The sequence below is a fragment of the Scylla paramamosain genome, chromosome 22 (genome assembly GCF_035594125.1).
Source record: "Scylla paramamosain isolate STU-SP2022 chromosome 22, ASM3559412v1, whole genome shotgun sequence".
Classification (NCBI taxonomy): Eukaryota; Metazoa; Arthropoda; class Malacostraca; order Decapoda; family Portunidae; genus Scylla; species Scylla paramamosain.
This window is the reverse complement of record NC_087172.1, coordinates 20845897-20867765: the sequence shown is the minus strand read 5'-3', so window position 1 is coordinate 20867765 and position 21869 is coordinate 20845897. Positions and strand designations below refer to the sequence as shown.

The 21869-nt window shown below is 36.9% G+C and overlaps 1 protein-coding gene across 4 annotated transcripts in view; it reads right to left on the bottom strand.

Annotated features, from left to right (window-relative positions):
* The window catches only part of LOC135111779 (SUMO-activating enzyme subunit 2-like), a 105171-nt gene that overhangs the window by 14018 nt on the left and 69284 nt on the right, over positions 1-21869 (bottom strand). For all 4 annotated transcript variants that reach the window (XM_064025490.1, XM_064025488.1, XM_064025489.1 and 1 more), the window contains 2 exons: positions 18821-18933; positions 12626-12901 (listed from right to left, as the gene is read on the bottom strand). In XM_064025490.1, the coding sequence (XP_063881560.1) occupies positions 12626-12901; positions 18821-18933 (389 nt within the window). The remainder of the gene's footprint in view (positions 1-12625; positions 12902-18820; positions 18934-21869) is intronic.

Below are 21869 nucleotides of genomic sequence, written 5' to 3'. Positions count from 1 at the left end.
GCAGGAAGTAAGGTAACTAAGACAGTATACAAATAAGATAAATGCCAAATGCATAACATTGAAAATCTACAAAGAAATGGAAGATCTGAAAGCTACAATATATATATATATATATATATATATATATATATATATATATATATATATATATATATATATATATATATATATATATATATATATATATATATATATATATATATATATTTTTTTTTTTTTTTTTTTTATGTAGGAGGGACACTGGCCAAGGGCAACAAAAATCCAATAAGAAAAAAAAAAATGCCCACTAAAATGCCAGTCCCATAAAAGAGTCCAAAGCGTTAGTCAAAAACTGAAGGATAAGTGCCTTGAAACCTCCCTCTTGAAGGAATTCAAGTCATAGGAAGGTGGAAATACAGAAGCAGGTAGGAGTTCCAGAGTTTACCAGAGAAGGGGATGAATGACTAAGAATACTGGTTAACTCTTGCATTAAAGAGGTGAACAGAATAGGGGTGAGAGAAAGAAGAAAGTCTTGTGCAGCAAGGCTGCGGGAGGAGGGGAGGCATGCAGTTAGCAAGATCAGAAGAGCAGTTAGCATGAAAACAGAGGTAGAAGACAGCTAGATATGCAACATCACGGCGATGAGAGAGAGGCTGAAGATAGTATATAAAAGAGACAAAAGAGAATATGGAAAGACCAGAACAGTGCTGTCCAAACTTTTTCACCTATTGTACCCTTTCTTACCTTCTGTTACACACTCCACATGGCTAATTAAACTCAATATTTATGGTAATGCAGATAATACATTGATGTGAAAAATAATAGGAGTGCTAATCAATAAATTTTAATTTATCATACTGAAATAAAAAGAATAATTTGATAAAAAAAATGCTTCAAAGTAACCTGCAATTTAACACAAAAAGTAATATTGATGTTCACTGATGATTTTTTTCCATTCTTGGCAGTATTGAGGCTACTGCAGTGATTAGGTTTTTGTTCCAGGTTGATATTTAGTTTTTGTTTCTCTGTTTTGATCTGATAACATTAAGTGCATTGAAAGATGCCTCACAAATGGCAGAAGTTTTTTAAATCCATTTTTCCTAAGTTTGGATGCTCCTTCTTCACAGAGCTCCAAAAGCAAGTGATATTTGAGCTTTCAAATAATAGTTTTTGGCCACAGTCTGCACACACTTCTATCAGTGTTTCCTGGAAGCAAATAGGAAGCTTCTTCTCATGTTCAGGTAAAAGGAATGGATTTCTATCCCTGTCCAGTTGCATAGAGCTTTTATCATAACTATTATTAGAAAAGTAATCATCCGACAGAGGAAATGAAAAGACTGACTTGCATTAAGTTTATTCACTTGATCCACAAACTCTGCATTCATTTCACTTACCCTGCAAAAGACAGTTTGGTGTAACAAAGGAACTGCTTTTAGTTGGTCAGTTGTCTTTTATCCAGCATTATTTCAGCCATTGTACTTGCAGCAGCCAAATTAAGCTCTTCAGCAATACCAAATAGCTTTTTGGCTTTTAGCATCTAATAGAGATACAGTTAAAGATGCTTCCAGAGTCTTGCCTCAAGTTATGGTGGCTTTCTGAACTACTTATGAGAACACTGAAATTCAGAGAGCTTTCTTTTCAAGTATTCTACTGGTTTTACCAACGGGACACTGACGTTTGGCCAAGCTCTTCTCCACAAAAGAAACACAAAGCTTCTGGAAGATCAGAATTCACAGCAGTAAATTCCCAGTCACTATAACACCTAGATCCTTTCCCTCTTCTGCTCCATTCAACCTTTCACCATTCAAAACATAATTTCCTTTTACTCTCCTCGCACTCTTTCCAAATTCTTTTACTTTACAATTCTTTAGATTAATTTCCATTTCCCATCTATGACTCCACTCTGATATCTTGCTCAAATCTTCTTGTAACACTCCACAATCCTCCAGATTCTCAACTTTTTCAGCAACTTGGCACATCATCTGCAAAAAGGCTCATGTAGCTTTTCACACTCGTATCATCTATATAATCTACAAACATATTCTGTCCTGTCACCCGCTCTCTTCTTATTATTCATTAATGATCTAAACCAAACTTCTTGTCCTATCCACTCTTACGCTGATGATACCACCCTGCACTTTTCCATGTCTTTTCATAGACGTCCAACCCTTCAGGAGGTAAACATTTCATGCAGGGAAACCACAGAATGCTTGACTTCTGATCTTTCTAAAATTTCTGATTGGGGCAGAGCAAACTTGGTATTGTTCAATGCCTCAAAAACTCAATTCCTCCATCTATCAACTCGACACAACCTTCCAGACAACTATCCCCTCTTCTTCAATGACACTCAACTGTCCCCCTCTTCTACAATGAACATCCTCAGTCTGTCCTTTACTTATAATCTGAACTGGAAACTTCACATCTCATCTCTAGCTAAAACAACTTCTATGAAGTTAGGCGTTCTGAGACGTCTCCGCCAGTTTTTCTGACCCCCCCAGCTGCTAACTCTGTATAAGGGCCTTATCTGTCCATGTATGGAGTATGCTTCACATGTCTGGGTTGGTGGAATCAACAGCTTTTCATCTCATCAACTCCTCTCCTCTAACTGAGTGTCTTCAGCCTCTCTCTCACCGCCGCAATGTTGCATCTCTAGCTATCTTCTACCACTATTTTCATGCTAACTGCTCTTCTGATCTTGCTAACTGCATGCCTCCCCTCCTCCCGTGGCCTTGCTGCACAAGATTTTCTTCTTTCTCTCACCCCTATTCTGTCCACCTTTCTGATGCAAGAATTAACCAGTATTCTCAATCATTCATTCCTTTCTCTGGTAAACTCTGGAACTCCCTGCCTGCTTCTGTATTTCCATCTTCCTATGACTTGAATTCCTTCAAGAGGGAGATTTCAAGACACTTATCCATCAATTTTTGACAACTGCTTTGACCCTTTTATGGGACTGGCACTTCAGTGAGCATTTTTTTTTATTGGATTTTTGTTGCCCTTGACCAGTGTCCCTCCTACATAATAATAAAAAAAAAAAAAAAAAAAAAAAAAATTACTCAACTGCTTGTGACTTTCCTCCACGATGATTACTGTTCTCATCTCTCTATTGGTGTCAAGAAATTTTCTATCCACCTCAGCAGATCACCCCTTAGCCGACCATCATGCTTCAACCTTCACAGTAATTTCCTGTGAGGCACTTCATCAAAGGCTTTCTTCTGGTCTAAATAAACACAATCTACCCAACCATCTCTCTCTTACATTATAGCCACCACTCTAGAATAAAACTCTGTAAGTTTGTAACACACGATCTCCCTCTCCTAAATCAAAATTGTTGCTTTGTCATCACTTCATTTTTTTTTTAGGTACTGCATCCATTTATCCTTCACTAATCTTTCACACATCTTACACACCACACTTGTTAGAGACACAGGTCTACAGTTCAAAGGTTCCTCTTTGTTACCACCTTTATAGACTGGCACTATATTGGCTCTCTTCCATTCAATTGGGACTACTTTCATTTAGGGAGCTCTCAATAATACTGTGGACCACCCATGTCAATTGCTGATTGCATTCTTTTAATATCCATCCTGACACTCCATCAGATCCTAGGGCCTTTCTAACATGTAATACCTCCAACTGTTTCTGGACATCTTCAGTCACTTGGATTTCCCCAAGACCCATTTCTGCACTCATTTCACTCTGCCCCAACAGTGCTTTGAAAACTAGATCATTATCTCTGCCATTTCAGCCGAATCCTCAAACATTTGATCGTTCACCTTCAACCTATTTATTCCTTCTCTTTTGCTATTCACATATCTGAAGAATAGTTTTGGTTTCTTCTTACATTTGTCCAGATCAATTACTGTATTCCCCACCAAATAAGATAAACCAGAGTATAAGACACACCTATAAAGTTAAAAACTCCATATTTTCTTTTTTTTAAATATGAATTTAATTAATTCCATGTCAGAGCTCGTAACTTAATTTACTCATGTCAAATAAATTTTCACCATTGAAACTGACTGAAATGCCATTAATCCATTCTAGCCCCCCAAAAAACACCCCAATTTTTTTTGTTATGTTTTTTAATATAGTAATGATATAGTGAACTTTTGTTTATCAAATTTCTGATAACAACCCCTTTCAGGCTACTGAAGTCTTTTTTTTTATGAAAGTTCGTAAATTATGGCATATTTTAAAATTCTCAAGTGCTTGCTTTACTTTATGAATATCCTAGGTCTTAAAATGTAGAAGAGTTGGCTAACACACTGCTCTCTCTCTCTCTCTCTCTCTCTCTCTCTCTCTCTCTCTCTCTCTCTCTCTCTCTCTCTCTCTGTCTCTCTCTCTCTCTCTGTGTATATGTGTGTGTGTGTGTGTGTGTGTGTGTGTGTGTGTGTGTGTGTGTGTGTGTGTGTGTGTGTGTGTGTGTGTGTGTGTGTGTGTATTTACCTAGTTGTGAAATACAGGACAACAGCCACACTAGGCTCGTGCTGTCCCGTTTCCAAATCAACTTTTAACAAATTTTCTTTAAATTTATGGGCTGTCTTGGCACACACAGTCTTATCAATAAGATCAATCCACAATGCTATGCTCCTGTGGGAAAAGCTATGTTTCTTGATACCTCTTCTGCAAACACTCCTTATCAATTTCCTTCCATGTCCTCTGGTACCTCTCGTATCTGGTATCACAAGGTCGTCCCTTTCCAACTTTTCCATTCTTTCCAATATTCTATACAGTGATATCAAATCACCTGCTTCCCTTCTTTTTTCCAGTGTTGTCAAGCCCAATCTGTTCAACCTCTCTTCATAACTATACCCTCTTAGGCTTGTAGGGATTTTTAGTTGCAGCTCTGAATTCTTTCTAGCTTTCTGATATCCTTCTTCAAACTTGGTGACCACACTAAAGCTGTCTACTCCAGCCTTGGAAATATCATTGTTGTTATCAGTTTTTTTTTATAATTTCTTCATCAATGTAAATAAATGCAATCTTGATGTTTCTCAGCAGATTATATGTTTCTCCAGTGATCTTATTTACATGCTTCACAAAATGAGTTTTTTAGAAATGGTTACTCCCAGATCTTTTCTTCTGATCTTATAGTAAGTTTCTCATTTCCCAAATAGTAGGTGCCTTCTGTTCTCACACTTTTTCCAAAATTCACCACACTACATTTCTTGACAACAACCATTCATTTATCTTAATTAGGTCTTGATTCAGAGCTTTGTAGTCTTCTTCATTTGTTAATTTTCTCATAATTTTAGTATCACCAGCAAGGAGACTCATGTCATTTACAAACATTGCAAATATAACTGGTGCTAGTACCAATCCTTGCAGAACTCCACTTATTACTGGTGTCCATTTCGACTTATTGCCCCTGATTACTGTCCTCATTTCTCTGTCTGTTAAGAAGTCAGTCATCCATTTTAATAATGATCCTCCCAATCTTCCTACAGTTTTCAGTTTCCATATTAGCCTTCTGTACAGTACTTTGTCAAATGCTTTTTCAGGTTTAAATATATGCAGTCAGCCCATCCATCTCTCTCTCTTGCACTATATACGTTACTCTTAAGTAGAAGCTTATCAAATTTGTTATACAAGCTCTTCCTTCTCTGAATCCAAATTGTCTGTTATCACATTGTTGTCTTCCAGGAATTTCACCCATCTGTTTTTGATGATCATTTTGCAAATCTTTGCTACCACACTTGTCAGTGATACTGGTCTATAGTCTTCCTTACTTCCAGCCTTGTGCATTGGGATAATATCCACCTGCTTCCAATGTTTAGGTACCCTTCCTTCCAATAGGGTGGTGCTGATTATATTGTGTATCACTTTAGCTAGTTGTGGGCTGCACTCCTTTAGAATTTTCCATTGATAAATCTATAAAACAGCTTCGGTTGGTCTTTACATTTATCCACAACATTCTTTTCAAAATTATTCTGCTCATCTCTACATATTTTGACATTCGTTCCTCTCTTATATAACTGGCCCACAAGTCATGCCTCTTATTTTCTTCCACTTGTTCCATGCTTTTTCTCTCCCCAGTCTAGCTATAGCATATCTCTTGAATAGGTTTTCCATTGATTTCTTAGGTACCTATTTCTCCACTCCTTTATAATAAGTGTCCAGGAAGGTGGTAGTCCACTTTTCTTCTATGTCACCCATTTGAAATACTTTATTCCAATCCACTTCATTGAAATACTTCTTAAGCTGTCCAAAATTTGTCTTCCTGTAGTTCATGCATTCTCTCCAGCAGTTTCCTTTTCTTGTACTGATGTTATTATCCATTACTAAGAACTGAATCAATGCATGGTCACTTTTACCTATTGGGTTTTTGTGTTTTAAATCTTCTACTATGGTTTATTCCTTCATAAAAATTAGATCCAGCCTTGAAGGTATTTAATTTCCTCTGAATCTTGTGTCTTCTTTAACCCACAGAATAAGAATATTCTCAACAGCCAACTCCAGTAATTTGTTCACCCATGATGACTCACTACCTTCTGTGGTCCAACTTTTGCAAGATACCTCTTTACAATTCAAATCTTCCTTCACTAGTATATCCTCATTTTCTTCCAACAGCTTGGATAAACATGCCCTTGTGTCTTCCAGCATTCTCTTGTATTCTTCCTCACCCCATGAGTTGAAATAAAGGGGGACACAGGTCACTACAATATTTCAGCATCTTCCCAGATTTCTCTCTAAGCTTAGTTTCAGTACTCCTGCCTTCCCTTCCCCACATGTAGTAAATTCCACCGTCAATTCTTTTCTAAGCAGAAGTATCACACCTCCACCCTGCTTACATTTTCTATTTCTCATCCAGAAGTTGCAATTTCCATCACCAAAATTTAAAATGTCCATATCACTCACCAGTTTTGTTTCAACAATTCCCATATCTGGTTTCTCTTCTATCAAAAAGTTTTTAACTTCCAACACTGCTGACATCAAACCATTTATGTTTGTATATGCCACTTTTAAACCTCCCGCTCTGCACTGTTCTCTCTCCTGTACCACTTTCTCAGCCTCATGTCTATGACTCTCCAATAGAACTTCTTCTATACCTCTGATTTCTTTTTTTGTTTTTTTCCCTATTTATAGTAGCTTTCTCTTCTCTGGCTCTGGTCTCCAATAGAACCTCTTCTCCACCTCTGATCTTTTTTTTTATTTGCTTCTCGTAGTTCATTTATAGTAGCTCTCTATTGTCTGGTTCTATCTTTTTTTTCATCCAAAACTGGTTGTACTCTTCAACTCTGGCCAATTTCCAAACTTTGTCTAGTATTTCTTGAGCTGCTGCTTGTGACCTGAACTTTATTTTAATGGGACACTGTCCAACCTCAACATATCTGCTCAACCTTCAAATTCCTTCAATCCCTTCTGTCAGCTCCTTGCCTTCTTGTATTGTCTCTATTATTTTATCCACACACCTCTTTTCCTTCTTTTCTCTTTCATACCACTGTGGTACATACTCCTTTAAACCAAATACCATTACAATCTTTTCTTATCAACTGTCTCTCTCACCAAGTTTTCTTTCTGCTTAATCACTTGAACAATATTTTCTGTTAGCTTGGTGTCATTTACCTGAGCTCGCTCTTCTACAATTTTTCTGAAATTGACCTTTTCCTCCTGTTCTTTCTTCTAAATACCCTGATTTACATTTAACTCTTCAACTTTGTCTTCATACTCTCATATGATGCCAATTTTGTGTGTAAATCATCGTACGCTCCTTTCCACACTTCCTTCTCAGAAGTCAAAATTTCAACCATTTTTTCCATCTTTTCCATTCTTTCACGCATCTCTTTCATTTCATTTTCCAGGTTAATAATCCTTCTTCTCAACATACCCTCTCCAATTCTTCACTCCTCATTACCAAAACCAGAAAAATCTCTCTTTGGAGTTGTGAACAACAAAGCAGGGTCTGAGGTGGCCCCCTCTTCACCACTCAATATGTTGGTTTATACACTTTCCACTAATTTTTAGAAGATGGGACAGCAGCAAGCAAAACTAGTGTAACTCCCACCTCAGTATTCATCATCAGGGACAGCTCTCAGTGATGTAGACAGCTGGATATTAAGAGCAACATTTGTTGTCATCTCCATTCACCATCTTGTGCGTGTGGTGTGTGTGTGTTGTGGTTTACGGGAGGGGAGTAATCTCATAATATCCCATCTCTATATCTATCCAGTTTGGTCTTAAAAGCATGAACAGTTTCAGCATTCACAACGTCTTTACTGAGTTAATTCCATTTGTTCACACTTCTGTGAAGAAAACTATACTTCTTGCTGTCTCTTCTATAGTTAACTTTCTTCAGCTTCTTACTGTGTCCCCTTGTACTCTGTGTCTAAATTTACAGAACATTCTTTGTCCAAATTTTCCATACCATTATCATTCTACTGATGTTTATTAAATCTCCTTTCTCTCCTATTTTCAAGGGCAGGAATCTCCAACATTCTTAATCTCTCTTCATAGGTCGACTTAATCAACTCCAGAACCATCTCAGTGACTGCTCTTTGTACTCTTTCCAATTTTATAATATTCCTCCTTGCATGAGGAGACCACACCACTGCCACATATTCCAATCTTGGTCTAATCATGGAAATCAACAACTTTTTATCATTCCTTCATCCAAATATGAGAATGCCATTCTCACTCTTTTTAACAAATTCATCATCTCTCCAGTAATTTTATCAGTGTGTCTGTACAGAGTTAAATTTTCAATAACTTACTCCCAAATCCATTTCTTCTTTTGATTTCTTTAACTTCACACCATATATCTCATAGTGATATTGTATTCTTTTTTTTACTCTTGCCAGACTCCATTACTTTACATTTACTTAAACTGAATTCCATTTGCCAATATTTACCCCATCTTATTTAAATCATCTTGCAGTACCATATAGTCATTTACATTTTCTACCCTTCTCATCAGCTTAGCATCATCTGCAAGTAAGTTCATAGGACTATCTATTTCTTCATTCATGTCATTCACATATATTACAAACATTATCGCTCCCAACAATGACCCCTGTGGGGCACCACTAGTTACTTTCACCAAAGATGAATTTTGGTCTTATATTACAGTTCTCATCTCTCTATCATCCAGATATTTTTCCACCCACTCCAGCAGTCTTCTTCCAATTCTTCCATAATTTTTTATCTTCCATAGCAATCTTTGGTGTGGTACTTTGTCAAAAGCCTTCTTCAAGTCTAAGTAGACACCATCCACCCATCCGTCTCTCTCTTGCACAATATCGACTACCCTTGAAAAAAAGGACAAGTTCATGGAGCATGACCTTTCCCTTCTAAATCCAAACTGACAATTCACCAAAACTTTATCTCTTTCCAAGTGTTCCATCCATCTTTCCTTTATTGCTTCTTCATATAGTTTTCCTGCAACACTAGTCAATGATACTGGTCTATAATTTAGTGGATTTTCCTTATTTCCTCCTCTGAATATTGGTGTAATATTTGCTCTCTTCCAATCTTTTGGTACTCTTCCCTGCAACAATGATGTCACCACCTTACAGTGAATTTTATTAGGCAGTTGTTCTCTACATTCTTTCAATATCCAGTTTGATACTCCATCTGGACCACATGCTTTATTTACCCCATCTTATTCACTTCATTATTCATCTTCATTTACCCCATCAAGTTCTTCCATCATCTTAAGTATTTCCTTATAACTGACTGGGACTGTACTTAGTATATTCCTCACCAAATTATCCCTTCCAGCATCAAACTCCCCTTCCACAGTAAATACTGATCTGAAACTTTTGTTCATAACCTCCGCCATGTCCTGTGCATCCTCATAGACTTTTTCTTCAACTTTCAATCTTGATACACCTTCTCTCTTCTTCATCTTCCCATTAATATGCCTAAAGAATAGTTTAGATTCATTTATACACTTTTCTATTATATCTCTCTTATAGTTTCTTCTCTCCATTCTTATTATCTCAACATACTAGTTTCTAGCATCAATATATTCCTACCGTCTGCTCTCAGTTTTCCTCTTCTTCCATCTATTCCAAGTATTTAACTTACAATTTCTAGCCTTTTTGCATTTTGTATTGAACCATTCCTTACCCTTACTACATTTTGCTCCTCCTCTAGCTACAAATTTCTCCACAGCTGTATTATATATTCTTATAAATTCATCCCATTTTTCCTGAACACCTTCTGCATGTTCAAAGTCCTTCCAGTCCACGGCAACAAAGTACTTTCTTAATTTTTTAAAGTCAGCTTTACTATATTTAAATCTTACCTTATAATTTTCATTAACTATTACATTTTAACTTTTCATATTAAACTCCATCAACACTTGATCACTTTTACATAGAGGGCTATAATAGTGTATAGTTTCAGTAATTTTCATGTCCTTGGTAAACACTAATTCAAGTCTTGATGATTTATCTCTTCCATTAAATCTGGTATCACAATCAACCCATTAAGTCATCGAGTTTTCCACCACCTAGTTTAATAGTCTATTACTCCATGAGTTCTTGCTTTCAGTAGTTGTCAATGTATCCCAATTTATTTCCTTACAATCAAAATCACCAACAATAACTATATCCCTACTTTTCATCACTATCTTTTCAAGACCTTTTAACACATCTACCAGCATCTCTTCATGTTCTTTTCATCAAGCATTGGTCATAGGTGGCACATACTTTCCTACATAATTCATTATCCTTCCATTTCCACTTCTAATCATCACTTGTAAAATTTCAGACTTGTCTGCACTTTTTATTACACTCTCCACTGCAACACATTTTTTAGTCAGAATGATCACTCCATCTCTTCCCATGTCACTTCTATTTTTCATTCATAAATCATATTTATAATTAACAATGTCAGGAGTTTCCCATTCATTTTTCCATATTGCCTCACATAATGTGTGTGCATGTGTTAACTCATGAGAGAGAGAGAGAGAGAGAGAGAGAGAGAGAGAGAGAGAGAGAGAGAGAGAGAGAGAGAGAGAGAGAGAGAGAGAGAGAGAGAGAGAGAGAGAGAGAGAGAGAGAGAGAGAGAGATACACCACTGGCCACTGTCAAGGTCATCCACTGGTCATCACACAGCCAAAATTCATCTCTCTCTCTCTCTCTCTCTCTCTCTCTCTCTCTCTCTCTCTCTCTCTCTCTCTCTCTCTCTCTCTCTCTCTCTCCATATATGTTCATTATATAGAGTGTTTACTGCAAGAAAAATGTATTTATGAATAACAAATGTATAAAATTCATGAAGTGAACGAGTGAGACGAGGAATGCTGGGCAATTGTTGTGGCGTTTGCTGTGCCAAGTGCCAACAAGTGGCTGCGTATGTGAAGCTTGAAGCTCACTCGTGTCTTGGATTTTGGCTTGCAACTCAAAGCAAAAAAATTGTCCAAGACAGCTCGTATTTCAAAAAATTTGTAAATCAGGGCACTTGTAAGTCAGGGTACCACTGTACTCATATTCTTAGTCATACCATCCTTAATACTTGTCCTAGAATCAAGAAAGACATACCAGGAGTGCCTATCCTTCTCCTTTGCAATGGCATTATTGTCATATTCATTTGCTCAGCAAGGAGTAGAGACAGAAAAACAATATATCAACCCCTACTCGACAAGCATGGTGGCCTGCACATGTTCATTATGCTGGATACAGCTCTGGCTACAGCTCAAGTGCTCGCAGCTCCATCTTGTCTTTCCTATCTACCCTCACCATTCTCCCCACATCTCCAAAGAAATATTATTCCATTGTGCCCCAAAAGTTCCAGAAATGTGACTCCATATCTAAGGAGTGTACGAAACTGGCTTATCTTTATGTTTAACCATGCATTGGAACAAGGATGAATTATCTCTCTTATTCTCTCCGTTTGTAGCTAGATATATCGTATCAACATCAAGATAATAATCTAACTGACTTTTCGCATTACAGTAAAATCCCTCTCATCCGGCATTCGAGTATCCAGCAGCTTCAAGTATCCGGCACATTTTTTCCCGAGCCTTAAAATCAATAAAAAATCAATGTGTACTCATAAAATCGATTAAAATTCCCGCGCGAGGCATACTTTGTCCCCTCGCCACCAGAGCGCACTGCTTCGCGCCACCCAAGGCCCACTGCACTGTGTTTACTCAGTGACTCAGTCCCGCGTGTGCACTGTTTATCGCCTGACGCCTTCATCATGCCTAAAGTTGTAGAAAATAGGAAGCGTGTTGTGCTTACACTTAAGCAGCTGATCAGATCAGCTGCTGATTAAGATCAGCTGATCTTTGTTATGGTAAGATGCGTGAGTGTAGGGTGGTGATTGTGGACATAATTTCACTTCTATTCAAGTATCCGGCAATATTCAAGTATCCGGCATGTCGGCGGTCCCGTTGATGCCGGATAAGAGGGATTTTACTGTATTATAATTTTTGTAATCATTATAAAAATATTTATAAACATATACATTTTATTTTAGGGTCATCTGGGAACTACTGGCAAACAAAGATATTTTGGATGTTAGTTTTGTACCAGTAACAATAACACCTAGCTCCATCAAAACCTAAGCATTGTGGTACATGATGCTGGATTTTTTTTTTTTTTTTTGAAGTGCACTTTATGTGACAGAAAATACAGTACTCAAACTTCATTAACACTACCTGTTTTTTTTCCCATTCTCATACAATGTTACCACTCACCTTCAACATCTTCCCATTATTCTCTTGGGTCTCTCCTTCTTCAGATGATATCAGGATGGTGCCCTTGCCATCTACCACCTCAACATCTGGGGCTGCCATGGCTAAGGCACCCCGCAGCACTTTGTCTTTTAGAGCTCCCACTGAGGTAAGAGCCACAGGCAGCTTTAAGGCTAATCGGGGTCGTGGAGCACACACAAGACATTGGGGCCGCGGTGGATCCAGTGCACATGGCACCAGCAGCCGCCGACGGGGATTTGGTCGTCGGTTCAGGTACGTCTGCAGATTAAGTAATTAATTTTAGGGATGTCTTAAGTTTAATCAGTCTATCCAGTGAAAGTTAGCCAACATTACAAAACATTAAGGTTTTAGAATCAGGGTCTCTATATGGTATTAAAAGTTAGAGTAAAATGTGGATTAAGTTATGGGTAAAGGCACAAGTATCATGTATGTCTTTACTAACATTGCAGTTGGAAACTTTATCTTAATTTGCACAGGCAACCATACTAACTCAAAGTAATAAACTATTCACTTGACAATAATTACTCTGAGAACAGTTACTCTAGCATTTTACAAGAAAATACAAATGAAACTCATCTCAACCACCACACTTTATGGGAACACTAGCAGAATTACCTGACATTACCAGGATGAAATTTTTCTCTCCAAAGCATAGTTTATCACCCTAAGTCAGTCATTTATTCAACAAAGCTATTAACCAAACAAAGTTTATTTTATAATGAGCAGAAAATATACGTTTGTTTACTGTTGTACATGTCCTCCGTCGGTAGCCATTAAGAATGTTTTCCCTGAATGAACTCTTTAGGACATACAATTTATTGATTTTTTGGGGAAGCTGTTATCTCAGCATTTTTAAGAGTTACAAAAGTTAATACTTTCCCCTCTAACTGGACTTGAAGAAACAAACAGTTTTCTTTATTTCATAACTTTATTAGTGAAGAGCTTCCGGGTATACAATATTCATGGTGTGACCACATGCCTCAGAACCTACCTGAAAGATGAATTTGTTGGATACCTCTACATCACAGAAAATTTGACCACATACTGAAGGACTTGGTAGGTTGATGGGATTCAACTCCAAGCTGACAATGAATATTCCATTTATAACCCTCCCAACCATCAAAAATCCAAGCTAACAATGAATGCTTGGCACCCCCATCCAAAAATGGATTACAGCATACCTGGCACCACCATCAAGAATCAAGTTACAGTGACAGATTTGCCTGAATATTATAACAGTTTTGGGTTGGAAGTAGTTAAGGCAGCCTATGTCACTCACAGGATCATGAGGAACCCCTCTACTAAATTTCATCACAAACAGTTCAATGGTTTTCCATGAAAAGTGGACACACCCATGCACAGACAGACAGACAGACAGACAGACTGTGTTTTATTATAAAAGATGAGCAGCTATCACTGCATCCACCACTCATGCCTCCTGGTTTGAACGTCCTTTCTTTTCTTATATGTGTGTTTACCGTCTTTATGAACTTAGAAGAGTTGTATTTTACAACATTGGTAACATAACATGCTTACTTAATACAGAAAAGTCCTTTCTTTCAGCATCCAACATTTTGGAAAACCCAATGTTTCGGCACTTTGCATAATAATCCCATTCCGAAAGCCATTGACATATATCCAAATGCATAGGTGGGCATTATCGCAATAAATTATCATGATAATTTACTATGATAACGATATTGGGTTATCAGTTATTTGATAATTATTTTTCCTGCATTATCAATTCATTAGTATTGCCAATACTTTTGGTTCCAAACTAAAATGATCAATAATTTTAATTTCGAGAACATGAGCATGTTGAAGTTTTAATTTTTTTCAAAATCAAATGTAGTTATTTTAATGAATACAGTACTTTTCACTAGTGAAGAAACAGGATAAACATTGAATTTGAAGTCTTTTCAAAGATTTTTCTAGGTTTTCTGAGATTGATGAAAATAAAGATTTGGATGTGTCATTTTTTTATTTAAAATATCAATATCATTATCACTAGTATCAGAATTTTGGATTTGTCGATTTATCAGTTATCACTTTATTGGGTGATAAATTTATCGCCAGTTATCCATTACCAGTTATCGCCAATAAGGTTATCGTTATCAATTTATCAGTTATCATGATCATTTTTTTTTCATTAGCGCACCCAGCTATGTCCAAATGGCAAGTTTATAAATGGCACCAAAGCACTGCAGTCATCTGCTTTCATGTGTAGGCTCCACTACTAGCTCATCACATCACATCACATCACAAGTTGGTTTCTTCTGCTGCTCAGTCTGCTGGTGGACAGTCCTTGAGTACTGCCTCTATGGGTCTCCCTGCTCTGTCAGTCTCATTACCATCTATTTCACAAGTATCCATAGGTGCTCCATCTTCATGCCTGGAGACTCCAGCATCTCTTTAGAGCAAGAAGCACTTTGTGGAAGGCTGCTAGATTTATGTCTCGACCAGTCAGATGGTCATCTGTGGTGTATCAGGCAAAGAGGTGAGTTGATGGGTTGTGATCTGTGCTCTACCTCTGTGACAGACTTGGTAGACTTTATTCTTTTTCTTTGGGATAGGAAACACTTGCCCTTGCCTTCCATTAGGGGCTATCAGTCAGCATTGGCCCCTATTTTATGGCAGGCTGGTTTGGATATTTCCAATGATAGGGATTTTTCAGCCCTTTTCAAGGGATTAGCTAAATTTGTCCCATCTCGCTCATCACTAGTTTCTGCCTGGGATGTGTCTTTAGTTTTGTGCTCCTTGTTGTAAACTCCATATGAACCTTTCTGTTCGGTCTCGTTAAGGGATGTTGCTATGAAGACTGAGCGTTCTGTTGTTCTGGAGTGTCCAGCTGTGTGGGGGTACTGAGGCCGGTGTTGTGTTCAAGAGTTGATCTGTGCAGAAGTGTACCTTGTGCTCCACACCCCTCTATTATCTTTGCTCAAACTCATGTATGAAAGGGTCTATGGGGCTGATACCTCAACTAGAGCAAGCACAATCATCAATTGCCATTATAAGTGTACATAACACATCATCAGTAGCTTTATAATCTATTATTTATCAAATATTTGAAACCTCCATTAAGTCTATGTTTTTCCTTCCAGGCAAATTGTAGACCTTATTTTACTGACATGCATTACCACAATCATTGTGTTATCAAATATTCAACCCCTAACTGGAGGGTGATGCACCAGTGCATGGCTTACAGAAAGGGTGGATGAAGCATATGTGCATGAGGGCATTTTTCTGCCTTCAATCAAATACAGGAGGGTGATGATTGTTCTGAGCATGAACTGGCAACACTTACAAATCTGCATTGTTGTAAGCATAAACTGGCAACACTTACAAACTTCCTGGGTTACACCAGCCTAGTTTCATTACACCTAAAACCCCAATAATTGATGGAAGGTTATTCAACTCGTCCCAATGCATGAAGGGAAGGAAGCCACATGCGTCCACTTGCTTCAGTAACTTTCTCTAAAAATATATATTAGTATGAACAGTGAAGAGTAATGTACTATATTAAAGACATTACTATACTAGTGTACAATAAGTGATATAATTATTGTAATCATATGGCAATTATAACAGGATGCAATGTTATCAAGCCTATTGTGTTCATTGTTTTTTCTATTATTTTCATATCTCCAACCAAAATGTAAGGAAAATAACTGGATCATCATTAGTATGTAGTGAAAAGCAGAGGAGCTTTTTTTTTTCTGTTCTTCAATCCCCCACAAAAAAAAATTATAATATAATGTTTTTTTCTCATTTTAACACAAAAAAATGCATGGAAATACATTATAACAAAATAAGAATGTTTAAGGATGAAGACAGGGCAGCACCAGTGAACAGTAAAGAGGACAAACCTGCACATGTGTCAGCTGTAGCTGCAGTCATAACTAGTCAAAATGAACACACTGGGTTTTCCAGGGAGATCAGATATTGTTGTTCAATTTCTCTCTTAATAGCTAAACTACAACACCTAGAATTTTGGCAACAACACTGCTGTAAAGAAGAAAGATTGTTGCTTCTTTTTCTTTTGGTATTAAAGTTCTATATTAAGTATATTAGGAAATATGATTGTGGGAAATTAAATCACCTTCTTCTTAAAAACCCTTATCCTGAGACAATGACTTGTGCCAACTTCCCTGTCCTTTAAGGGTTGAAAAAAAAAAAAAAAAAAAAAAAAAAATTAAGACTTTTGGAGATATCTTCAGCCAGTAATTTCAAATCTCCCGGGTTACCGCCCTAACCTGCCGCTGCTACTGCTTGATGGAAAGGTGTTAAAATGTATTGAAAGCTTTCTTAACACAGAGTTAAAAAAAAAAAAGGAAGCAGTGTAATAGTAAAACAGAAGCAGTACAAAAATAACAGAAGCAAGGAATGGATGACCTAAGAAACATTATAAAGTAAAACAAGTCAGAAGAAGAAGCTACTTGCTGCATAAATAAGAAGCTACTTGCTACATAAATAGATGGCATCAATTCCAAACACAGGGAAGCCATTCCAGTATGTTTTTTTTTCTATTTATTATCAAACCTGCTCAGTTTTAGGTCCAACAATGGATCCAGTGAAAAAGGAAATGCCAAAAATGAAGTATGATGCTTAATTTGTTAGTACACATACTACTACCCATAATCATTAATTATTACTAATACCCTCATCCCCACAGCAAACTTACACAAGCATCTAACAGCTACAAGAAATAGGAGCAAAAGAGAAGCTTGAGTTACCCTTCTCATTTTCTTCTATTAAGACATCTGAACCCATTTTTTATTGCATGAATATATTTTATGAATACATGAATACATTTCATGCTGACAAAGTAAAAACAATAACCTAAAAAAAAAAAATGAAATGAAATGATTTCCCCACATAGCAAAATGCCTGCACCATACAATACTGAATATGCAGGGCTACAGTATATTCCTGTTAACCTGGAAGAACTGTTCTTTTTCAAAGAAGTAAAAACAGGTTACACCTGTGTTTAAATTATTATAATTATTAATGAGGACTAATACCAAGTCCTAAGGTTAGTTATTTGGAACTAAAAAAGGTACAGAAGTGTAATAACATGAGAAGAAAAGTTAGGTAGACTGATGGGGAAATGTTCAATGTGAGGCAAAGGATGGGTGAGTGACATGAAATGCATATGTTGTGCCCTAGGGACAATAATGAAGATTCACCAAGAAAGTCAGTCAATGATCGGATATTTCTATATTTGTAACTATATCTAATAAAGACTAGGGTCGGCATTGCTAGTCTCTCTGGTAAAATAATATTATATATTATCTAATATTAATACCATGTCAAATTAAAACTACATGTATAGCATAACTATTAACTCCTTAAAAGAACACAACACTTTATATGTGTAAATCTTTGAGTACAAGACAATGGGAGAAAATTCTTGGATTTGAATGAGATTCTTGCTGGCGAGGGTATCTGGCATGCATGACCTTGATGTCATAGAGAGCATGAAGTCATGGCCGAATTGAAGATATAGCAGTGAATTATCCTTATGTCTCTCAACCTTGCTCAGCACTGCCATTACCTGTTCATCAGTCCTGCTGTCCTGCTCTGAAGCAGTGAAGTGAGATGATGACCCACCACAGCAAGTGACAGAGGGACCAGGCTAAACCTACTCCCATGTTTTAATACAAATTTAGACAATTTTTAATCAAACAATTATTTCTAAGGAAAAAAAGCAGTTACGAGTACATCCATGGTTTTGGATATTGAATGTGAACCTAAGACATCATAATGTCCTTAGGATTTTCTCTCCCATGCCCAATTAGATGAATCCATCAGCAATGTGGTATTTCCACTCAATGAAATGTCATTTTAAAAAGTTTACTATTAATACACTCACAAAGAAAGAAAAATAATACCAATGATCTTTGACACATCAAAGATAACCTAGACAGTTAAAGGTTAAGAATGCATCACCAAGTCACCAGCTGGTCATCACCAGAGCTGGCCCTCAAGAGCACCCAATTCTCCTGCTCGAGACTAATTTCAATCTACAACTCTCCATCACTCATGGAATATAATTCCTATTCAGTGGTCACTCTAGGTGGAAACATGTTATGCAGGCAAGGCTCATAAATTATTTTTCAGACTCTTAAATACCTTTCATCCACATGACACATTCCAACACACTACAAAAACACTTACAGTTCGGGCTGCTCCAAATTCACCAGCTAACACCTTCAGTCCCTCCAATACTATCAGTCCAGCAATCACAGCATTGGTGGTGGCAATGGCAGGGATGATGTTACCAGCCATGGCTAGAAAAGGGATTAAGAAATTAATGACAATTGCACCTACACCTTATTACTCTAGATGTCTAAAATTAAGGGTTTCATATCCCCATAATAATCTGTTCATATCACTTCACCAAATCAGGTAGTATGCTTGACTCCAAAATTTCAGCATAAAGACATTACAGATGTCAGGAGCTGTTGAGGAATGTCTTGTTTTCCAAAAAATGTACCTCAGAGGCAGCAGTAGGCTTTAAGAATGTGAGGATGGAATATCATAATCATTGAAGTACTAGAAACATCTTTAAAGTATGATTTAAAGAGCCCCACCCCACATAGATTTAGAGGCCCAAAGCCACAATATCATAACAAGTTTTATATGCAGTCCACTCACTGTCATTTTCTTACTATAGTAGCAAAAGAGGCCGACAAATAAATGCCTATAATACACAAATTGCTAACTCTGTGAGAGGGAGGAGCAGGACAGCAACCCATGCACACTGGTTGACTGACGGCAACCCACAGCATACAGCCTTGAGCTAATGAAGTGTGCATATTAACACTGCTCTACCACACACATCTTTCTTACTTATGGTTATTTACCATGCCTAGAGAAAAGAAAATTATCTGTACCAAGAAGAATAAAGACAAGATGGGAATGTGAAGTTGTTGGGGAAAGAGGAAGGTCATGTATAAGCATCTAGCATACCAGTAAATCTAGCAATACCAGTAAATCTAGCAATACAATAATATCCTTCAAAAAAGGAGACACAGTGCCAAAAAATAAAAACTGATTGTTGCTAATCTAAATACAAATTATAGAAGCCTGGAAAGCTACTTAGTTCAGTGAATGTAGATCAGTACAACAAAAATAAAACTGCTTATAATTTTTTTCACTCATTTTTTGGTGAATAATTTCAATCTCCTCTAAAATGGTTTGACATTTCCAATTTGGCTGACTCATTTGACATAATCATACAATAGACAGTTTTTGTACATGTTTACTCTTCCAAACTGCATGAGACATTAACAAAAAACTATATATATATATATATATATATATATATATATATATATATATATATATATATATATATATATATATATATATATATATATATATATACACACACACACACACACACACACACACACACACTAGGTGAATTTGTTAGCACAAAGTAATAATGCATGAGAAAAAAATCCACATGGGTATTTGGTGGACAAGTCCCTAATGAGCATGCACAAAAATTTTTGTGTCTATAGGTGGCGAAAGCTGCCCACAGTGACACATTGAGTACAGACATGGGGAGTGTGCTGTGCGATTTTTTCCTTTCGAGTCAAGATGACCTGCACGATAGCAATGAGCAAAGATACTGCATCAAATTCTGCCAAAAACTTGGTGATACACAAGCCGAGACTATCAGGAGGATTCAGAAGACCTTCGGAGATGATGCTATGGGAAAAACACAAATAAAGGAGTGGTACTACAGGTTAAGCAGTGTTAAACTGATGATGACCTGTTTTTTTACTACAGAGGTATTGTGCACCATGAATATGCAGCACAAGGTCAAACAATTAACAAAGAATACTACTTGGGGGTTCTTCACTGCCTTTGTAAAGCTGTGCGGTGAATACAACCCAACCTGTGGGCAGCAAGGAACTGGCAACTTCACCATGACAACGCAGGTGAGCAGGTGCTCATTCCGCCCACATTATCCAAGCATTCCTCATCATAATACACCACTTGTTCATCAGGCTTGCTACTCCCCAGATTTGGCTCCATGTGACTTGGTTATTCCCAAAACTCAAAAATACACTCAAAGGGAGAATACTTCAGTCAACAGAGGACATTAAGCATGACGGCACATCTCTACAGCATCCCCCCAAAATTTTTTCCAGAAATCTCTATCAGTGGCAGGAATGCAGCAGAAATGTGAAGACTCCAAAAGTGAATACTTTGAAAACTGTCCTGTGGCTAAATTTCAAATACTTCTCAACTACATCTCATATATAACCAATAAAACCTCCATAAACCAAACTATATGTGGTGAGGTGGCTGACAGTTTATCCAAAAGTTTGGTTTATCTGACAATACACGTCTTTGGCCGGTTTCTATGTACATAAACATATGGGTTTATCATTATTTACACCATATTTGTTTGAACATTACAAGTCCCAAGATAGATATTTACAGAATATTTTGTTATTACACACTGTACACAATGCACTAACTGCTCACTTAAGAGTTTACTTAACATTATACAACTACACACTTACCTTATTTTGCAGCATAAAAGGCAAACTTTTTTACCTGGTAAAGATTCTCAAAAATAACCTTGCATCTTCTTTGGTGAGTGTCAACCCATACAAGTCTACGGTTGTTTTTATTTACTTTTTTAATTCTTTTAATGGAAATAAAACCTTTTTAAAAAAAGGAAAGTTGTGTATTATATTTACCCGAACTTACTATTATGGTTGACTAGCAGCAACACTGTATTAGCTTTCCCCACCAACATCAGGCCACTAGACCAATTGCACACCACTAGTTGTTTACTTCACCTCACTAACCAACTAACCAACATAAACTATTACCATCTACAATTCTATATCTATATACCATAAATATTTACAGTAAGTGAACTTTAATCAAAATATAAGCTGATAAGCATTATTGAATGAAGATAATGAATAGCAAGTGTGTTCTTATGTGACAATGATTGTATATTAGACCACAGTTTTGCTTGCGTCTTTTTTTTTCTTTTTTTTTAATCTCCTTCCAAAAACATGGTGCATCTTCGACAATGCAGCATCTTCTATGCTGCAAAATACGGTAGTGTTCACTTAAGAGCTCACTTAACAATACACAACACACTGGTCACATAAGGCCTAACAACATTATGCACTGTAATATAAGTGTACTTTTGCTTGTCACTCAGAGTCTGAGTCAAAGATGTTGGCTG